Genomic DNA, 8,628 nt, shown 5'->3' with positions numbered 1-8,628 from the left:
CAAGATAACATGAGGGGAAGGGAAGCATGACACCAACAGCATGAATAAAATGACAAAATAAAAGACATGAAAACAAGAATATGAAAAAGAACCCCAAACAGACATGACACTTAATTTCACCTGCTGCTCAGAAAGTTGATCTAAAAGTTCTAAATGGTCTTAATGTCAAAAGGCTAATGTTTGGAAAGTACAGATGTGATTACAATATTTTGTCAGCAGATGCAGACTATTTAGATGGTCTTGTTTTATTAATTTTCATTAAGTATATTATTACATAAAAGAAAGTCATGATGTGCAGTTAGTATCTTTCACTGTATGAATAATGCCACAATTGTAGCTGTGAAGGGTGGTATAATTTGTAAAATAGTGAATTTGCCATTTCATAAAATCAAGGAGCTTTATTTGATTCCCAGTCAATAAGCCACTGTGCCAGGCAAACAACTTAGTACATATCCATTCTTTTGAAAACAAGCATTTACAGACAACATTGCAACCCAAATTCCAGACTTCATAGACATGCCTTTAGTATGTGGATCTGAGTTCAAATCCTCAAATTGGTATTTCTATAGGAACATTTGATGGATTTGATTCCCTTGAGATTATAAAGTGGAGGCTGCACCTAAAGTGGAGCATAGACCCTTTGAGTAACATGAGATTATCGCTATGTGTCAAGAAAGCTGTTATTGCCACAAACCAATAATATTTAATATGTTTGTTGCATTTATGTTACTGCATTTTATGTTGTTAAACCATCAGGCAAAGCCCCTTTTGAAAGCTGAAAATTAAAGTCTTTCTATGCATCATGGGAATGTTCGTTGGAAACAAATAACTTCTCTTTTAAAACAAAAAGGAGAAGTAACCAATGTTTGCACATGCAATACTAAGATAGCAGAGAACACTCAGATTTATGTCAAATGTGGTTTAAATTGAAACAGATTACAGCTTCACACTCACTGATGTGTGAATTTAAGTAGCATTCTTGATCTAGTGAGAGAAAAGTTCCTAGTTTGCTGTCGGATCTAGAACCTACTGTATAACAATTTGTTCTTTGTCACATCAAGTTTTTCATAGATCTCATGCAAGATCATTTCTAACAATGATCATGTCATATGGAGAATGGATGATTTTCCTAGGTCCAGTTTTATTTTTGGTGAATTCGGGACAAGGACAGGAATGTACCATGGTAAGAACAACAAAATATTGTTCATATTGCTCATATATATGTTTTAAAACTATGTTCTCAGAGAATATTGTTTGTTTATGCATCCCGAATAATTAGTATAGTTGCATCTTGTAGTAGTGTTATTATTATTATTATTGGTATATTAAGATATAGTATTATAAACATGCAGGGTTTTTTAAATTAATTAATTTGAATCATATACTGTTGAGATTTTGTCTCAGAAACCAAAATATTACTAATATAATGAATAGCTACTAATATATGAAAATTATTATATTATATTATATTGTTGTCTATCTATCTATCTATCTATCTATCTATCTATCTATCTATCTATCTATCTATCTATCTATCTATCTATCTATCTATCTATCTATCTATCTATCTATCTATGTGTCTATCTGTTCTCTCAGCGAGAACATAAAGGTTAATAAAAAATCTAAAATACCAAAAGTAAGTTGATGAAAAATGTAAGTTAATAAAAATAAAAAAAATGGGCTATTCCTTTGTCATTCTTTCATTTCTAGATAATCAAGAATATTGAGTACTCATGTTCTGGAAGAAATCTGACCCATATTCCCCGCAGTCTTCCTGTCACTGTGAAGTCTCTGGATTTCAGTTTCAATTTCTTGAGCTCTTTACACAGGTGTGCGTTTCCTGTATTGGTCAATTTGCAAGTCTTGGATCTCACGAGGTAAATTAACAATCATGAATCATTATGTGTTAAAATTTAAACATGTTAGCAATTTTTTTTAATGTACTAATTTTGAATCTTTTTGCCTTTCAGATGCCACATCAAGCACATTGAAAATAATACTTTCTACAATGTGAAGAATTTGACTACTCTGATTCTCACCGGAAACCCTATTACATATTTTGGACCTGGATGCTTTAATTCTTTACATAATCTTCAAAGACTAGTTCTTGTGGATGTTGGTCTCTCATCATTACAGATTCAAATAAATAACCTAACCAAGCTGCAGGAGCTTAGAGTCGGGACAAATAACATCCAGTCCGTGTCTCTCCCTTCATTCATGAGCGCCTTCAAAGACTTCAGTTTACTTGATCTACACGCCAATAATATATCCATCATAAAAACCGATGACACAGTTGTGTTGCGAGAGATCGGCAGAAACATGACATTGATTCTTTCTAGGAATAAATTATTACACATTGAACCAGAAGCTTTCAAAGACATTTATCTCAAAGAGTTTCACATACAATCTGCCTTTGTTTCATTAAATGCACAAAAGGAGTGTCTAGAAGCTCTCACTGGTCTCAGTGTGGATAAGTTGTTCATAGGAAGCTACAGAATGCAATCGAAAGTCAAGGTGTCAAATGAAAGTTATCTTGATGGTCTTTGCTCAGTTCATTTCAATGAAATATATTATGTTCAGAAAGAATTTTCTGAATCTGAAATGCACTTGTTCCGCTGTATGATCAATGCGACAAAAATCACAGTGAAAAGGGGATATATTAAAAGAATGGAATATATTCCATTTCATCATCTTAAAGAACTGTATTTAGGCCCCACTTTATTATCAACTGTACCGCGTATTTCACACATACCTACCTTAGAAAAACTAGTGGTGAGGAATAATATACCCATGACCTTTTATGGTATTAGTGATTTGCCTCTTCTTCAGTTTGTAGATTTGAGTGGAAACTTTTTGATTTTGAAGGACTGCTGTTCCCAATTTTTTCAGAGGACACCAAATATTCATTACATGAACTTTAGTCTAAATTCAGAAATAAGGATTGAGGATAAGCCGTTTTCTGGATTAGACTTGCTTGAAGTGTTGGACTTCCACCGTACAAAACTAGTCCTAGTTTTTTACTTTGGATTTTTACATGGTCTGAAAAATTTAAAGTATTTGGATATATCTTACACAACTATTACTTTCACACGACAAATTATTTTTCAGGACCTGAACAATTTGACTGTGCTTAAAATGGCAGGAAACAGTTTTCTTGGGGATGCATTGAGTTACCTCTTGCAAAATTTAACAGGTTTAGAGGTTCTTGACATCTCACACTGTGGCATTGAAGAAATCCCCAGCATATCTTTTATTGGCACCCAGAAAATACAGTATTTATATTTAAGTCAAAACAAGTTGATGATTTTGGATTTTTTGGGCCTCCCAAACCTTAAAGAATTATCATCACTTTATGTTGATAAAAACAGTATTACTAGCCTTCCCCTTCATGTTCTTCAAAAGTTGCCCACAAATCTTTCGCAGTTTGATTTATCCTCTAACCCCATCGATTGCACCTGCTCCCAGACAGATTTTATTTGGTGGATTATCCAAAATCAGAACATTTTGAAGCAGCCGGAAAATATTTTCTGTAAAACCACAGATTTTAGAGCAACAGACTTTGACATTGACAGCTGTGTGCACAAGAAAAGACTCACAATTGTTTTATCTGTAAGTTTTGTTACAGTAGTAGTTCTTTTGTCATTCTTGGCTTATAGGTTTCAGTTTTATCTTCAGTATTGCTGTATTCTACTGATACGCTATAGATCACCTAGACAGCAAGAATGTTCCTATGACGCATTTGTGATTTTCTCCAGCTATGATGAAGATTGGGTCATGAATGAACTGATGGAGAATCTGGAGAACAGTGTTCCACCGATTCAGCTTTGCCTTCATATCCGGGACTTTCAGGCAGGGAAGTCCATCGCCTCCAACATTATCGATGAAGGTATAATGGGCAGTCGTAAAGTCATTGTGGTCGTGTCTCAACACTTCATTGATAGTGCCTGGTGTCGCTTTGAGTTTGAATTAGCTCAGTCTCGCTTTATGATGGAACGCAATGCCAACATCATCATCATCATTCTGGAAGATGTGGAAGAGACGAAGACTAAGAAAGTGTTTGGACTTCATAAGCATCTGAAAAAGAACACGTACCTAAAGTGGAGCACGAGTAACACGAGATTCTGGAAACGCCTCAGGAAAGCTATTTTGGATAATTAATCTATGCTTGTGAATTTTTGCAATTTAAAATCAAATAAATTGATGATTCAGTTGCATGTGGAAGTGAATTGAAGTGTTCAATCAAGTTTTCATTGTTTATTACGTTTTCACTAGAGGAAACTTACACGGCTGATATAAAATATTTACAGCTGAAACTGCAGTCTTTTACTCCTCATCATGGATAACCAACACAATGGCCTTCTGTGTCTAAAATATGTTTACAATGTTTATGTTACAAAATACACATATTTGCCTTTCTCTGTGTTCTGACATCAGCTGTCACACCTATCCAGGTGGTGTCACCCTAACCTGGTAAACTGGTTTGACGCACACGCTTCACATTCCTCTATATAATGATGTGTCTGTGCAGTTTCATTGAAACTGCATTTTACCCCTTGTCTTTGGATGATGCTGAGAGAGTTTAAACATGTCTCGGAGAAGTACAGCAAATCAAAGCCGTTACAGCACTCTGGAAAAACCCGGGCGGTCTGGAAGATACAGCAGCTCCAGCAGCCGGAACAGCTTCAGAGAAGTGCTGTGTGATTTTTGTCTGGCTAAGAAGAACAGAGCAGTGAAGTCATGTCTGACGTGCTTGACCTCATTTTGCGAGACACATCTCCAAACTCATTATGAGTATCCAGCTCTCATGAAGCACAAACTGGTGGCTGCAACAGGGCAACTGCGTGAGAAGATCTGCGCAGAACATGATAAACTTTTGGAGGTTTTCTGCCGTTCTGACCAAGCATGTGTTTGTGTTTTGTGTGTCATGGAGGAACACAAAAAACATGATATTGTTTCAGCAGCTGCTGAAAGGACAGAAAAGCAGGTGAGCTCATCATGCTGAGACAACATTTACTGTCATGAAGAAGTATATAGTAGAGAAGTTACTCAATGCAAATGAATCATGATCGTTAATAAATTCAGCGCTTTCTCATGAGACTATCAACCAGTCAATGCCTCACAAATGTGCTTTTTTTTAAAAAAACAGAAACAGCTTGGGGCTAAACTGATGGCTTCACAGCAGAAAATTGAAGAAAGGATAAAGAAATGGCAAGATCTCAGGCAGGCAGTGGCATCCCTAAAAGTGAGGAATTTAGAAAACCATTGGGAAGACATTTCTGTTCATATATATTATGTTATTTTATTGTTTATGTTAAATAAACTGCTGCTGCAGTGAGGTTTAATTTGTTGTAATTTGATAATGCATTATGCCAGGGTGTCACAGTGTCCGGTCTGTGTTTCCCTGGGTGTCCACTAGTGGTCTCACTTCCCCATAGTCACCCCACTGCAGGCACTACATTTCCCACAAAGCCTTGTCCCTTCATCACTGTTAATTGCACACCTGTTAATTGCACTCAGCTGTCCCTACTTTCATCGTTTTCACCTGTCTATATAAACCGGTCTGTTTCTAGCTGTTTCATGGAGTCCTTGTTTTCCGTCACCTGGCTTTCTCGTGGTCCCTTGTGGTTGTTCATGGTTCTTGTTTTTGGACTGATTTTGTTGTTATGACCTCTTGCCTGTTTTTGGATGTGATTTTTGGATACCCCATTAAAAAGCTATGATTGGATCTCGTTTCCTGTGTGCATTCATAACACAGGGCTTCCCAAAGGGGGGTTTGTGAGTTAATTAAAAGCTAATAATTAAATGAATTCTAAAAATGTCATAAAAATAAATCAATCAATCAAAATAGAATATTTACAAAAAACAAAACCTCATTTGACCATTAACTGAACTGGAGAACTGTGAACAAATGTGTTGATGCAAATGTGTTATTAATTCTACAAAAGGTTCTTTATCAAGGAAATAGGTTCTTTAGATTATTAAAATGCTCTTTACAGTAAATATGTGGCTCTTTTAAGAACTGTTCACTAAAAGGTTTTTTAGGGAACCCCAAAAGGTCTTCTGTTGTTTCCCCTGTTCCATGTCTTTAATGTGAGGAAACATTTGACTGGTAAAGGAGAAATGTGAATAACAGTCCCTGTATCATTCATGTTGTTTTTCTCATTCTAGCATTCATCTCAGAGTGTATTAGATGAAAATGAGCGTATTTTTGCGGAACTGCTACGGGCGCTGGAGCGGAGGCATGGAGAAGTGAAGGAGATGATCCGAGCCCAGGAAACCTTTCTGCTGACGCATGCAGAGGGACACCTGGCCAGGCTGGAGGAGGAGATAACATTACTGAAAAAGAAGCATAATGATCTGGAGCAGCTGTCCCAATCTGATGATCATATTCATTTCCTACAGGTATTGTTGAAAACCATTGTGGCCCACAAGGCATTTGCAGTTTAACAAAAAAGTTCTGTAAATTAAAATAACGTATCTGCTTATTTTCTCCTAGAGCTGGCAGTCTCTTTCTGCTCCTAGTGGATATGAAGACTTGTCCAAGGTGAAATTAGACCCTCATCACACTTTTGACAATGCAAAGAAAGCCATCTTTGACCTGAAGGTGCAATTAGAAGACATAAGCAAAGAAGAACTGAACAAAATCTCATCAGCAGGTGTTTAAAACCCTCTATTACAAACGTACAAATAAACGGTTTTCTATTTCAATATATTTTGAAATGGCATTTATTCCTGTGATGGCAACGCTGAATTTTAAGCAGTCATTATTCCAGTCTTCAGTGGCACAGGATCCTTCAGAAATCATTCTAATATGATGTATGAATATGATCTAATATGCGTACATGCTTTTTATTTCCAGTGAAGGAAGTTAGAATTCTCCAGACTCTGGACCCTGCAAAAAGGGAGGAGTTTTTAGAATGTAAGTTTAAAATCAATATAATCAATCGTCAATGTGCTACATAAACACATGCGTTTATGTTGATTGATTTAACAACACTCGTTCTCGAACTAGATTCCTGTCAGCTCTCAATGGATCCTTCAACAGCCCATCCAAACCTGCACCTGTCAGACAGAAACACAGTTGTGCGGATGAGCAACGAGCCGAAGTCGTACCCGGAGCATCCCGATCGCTTCGAATACTGGCAGCAGGTGCTGTGTAAGGAAGGGCTGGCCGGCGGTCGCTACTACTGGGAAGTGGAGTGGAGTGGCACAGAAATAGACATCGCTGTGACTTACAGGGGGATTCAGAGGAAAGGAAATGACAACGCTGGCAGCTTTGGGGGGAATGACAAGTCTTGGAGTTTGTACTGCTCTGAATCCAAGTACTCTTTTGTACATAACAGCAAAAGCACAACCATACCTGTTCCCAATTCCTCCAGGATAGGGGTGTATGTAGATTACGAAGCTGGAACAGTGGCGTTTTACAGTGTGTATGACAACATGAAGCTGTTGCACAAGGTTCAAGCTCAATTCACTGAGCCTCTGTACCATGGCCTTGGAGTCTGGGGATATGGGAGTACAGTACGGCTGTAATTATAGAGTAAAGTGTTCATCAGAATGTGGTTCTCCCATATGCATTGTATCTTGTTTATCATTTTAGTAAATTCAGTGAGAACAGGAAGTGAGCTACATTCCTTCCCTGGGCATTTAAAATATGAATCACTGACAGTCATTCTCAGTAGCTACTGTATATACGCATCAGTTTTCACTATCAGCAGTGGGCAATCCAAAAAAAACTACCTTTTTTTTTTTTATACGTTTAATGCATAAATTAGCTTATTGATTTATTTTAAAATACTTTACCAGCACTCTGATCCTCAAGAGAAACACAGAGACTGGGTATATTTTGTGTAATATGTTACACAGAAAAGTAAGAAGTCCAGATATAAGATCATTATATATGACAAATGAAGAAACATGTTGACTGTGAATCGTTTTGTATGCTGTGTTGTTATTGCGATTCCATTACAAGTTACAATACAAGACAATACTGTATATTTATATTTTAATACAGCGGAAAATACAGTACTTCATTACATAACTGAAAAGATTCTAACAAATAAAAATGCAAATAAAATACTCTTTGTAATGGCCTTCTTTTGTTGTTTAAAACAAATCCACTAGATGGAGCCACTCCAAACGTTTTTAAAGTGAGATTTGTCAGGCTTTTTTCTGAAATAAAAGCAACTCTTGTGTTTTGTATTTTTGTTTTGTGTTTTATTCGACACATTAACACATTTTCAAATGTATTACACTAATCGTAATGACTAAGTCATCACTGCCAGGCTTAAGAAATATTTATATGGTCAAATGAGACAACCTTTTCACAATCAATATCTACATTCACAAGCCTGTTTTTATGACTCATACGTCACTCATTCTTCTGACCACGTTCTTATCCATGAATATCATTTGCACATAGCGTCAGCTTGTTACGTCAGAGCATCCAAAGAACAAAGGAAAGATGGTGAAGGAACACAGAGCAATGTAAACACTGATTAGGAATGCTTATCATGGAGCAGTACGTCTCAGCAATAATAGGCTATACAGCTGTGAAATCGTGTTTTCTTCAGATTGGTTGTTGTTATGGCAATTTATAGAGAAAGTGTGTTTAATTACAGACCATAT

At 36.6% G+C, this 8,628-nt stretch overlaps 2 protein-coding genes across 2 annotated transcripts; both read left to right on the top strand.

Moving 5' to 3' along the window:
• Nucleotides 1–958: 958 nt before the first annotated feature.
• LOC127969859 (toll-like receptor 4) lies at nt 959–4,565 on the top strand. Its single transcript, XM_052571985.1, has 3 exons — nt 959–1,183; nt 1,711–1,877; nt 1,971–4,565. The coding sequence occupies exons 1-3, from the start codon at nt 1,097–1,099 to the stop codon at nt 4,156–4,158; spliced, it is 2,442 nt and encodes an 813-aa protein (XP_052427945.1). The 5' UTR covers nt 959–1,096; the 3' UTR covers nt 4,159–4,565.
• Nucleotides 4,510–8,186, top strand: LOC127969858 (tripartite motif-containing protein 16-like). Its single transcript, XM_052571984.1, has 6 exons — nt 4,510–4,984; nt 5,147–5,242; nt 6,169–6,402; nt 6,497–6,656; nt 6,860–6,919; nt 7,013–8,186. The coding sequence occupies exons 1-6, from the start codon at nt 4,586–4,588 to the stop codon at nt 7,531–7,533; spliced, it is 1,470 nt and encodes a 489-aa protein (XP_052427944.1). The 5' UTR covers nt 4,510–4,585; the 3' UTR covers nt 7,534–8,186.
• Nucleotides 8,187–8,628: the final 442 nt, after the last annotated feature.

The sequence above is a fragment of the Carassius gibelio genome, chromosome B13, assembly GCF_023724105.1.
Source record: "Carassius gibelio isolate Cgi1373 ecotype wild population from Czech Republic chromosome B13, carGib1.2-hapl.c, whole genome shotgun sequence".
NCBI classification, from domain to species: domain Eukaryota; kingdom Metazoa; phylum Chordata; class Actinopteri; order Cypriniformes; family Cyprinidae; genus Carassius; species Carassius gibelio.
This window is presented reverse-complemented; position numbering and strand designations above follow the sequence as displayed.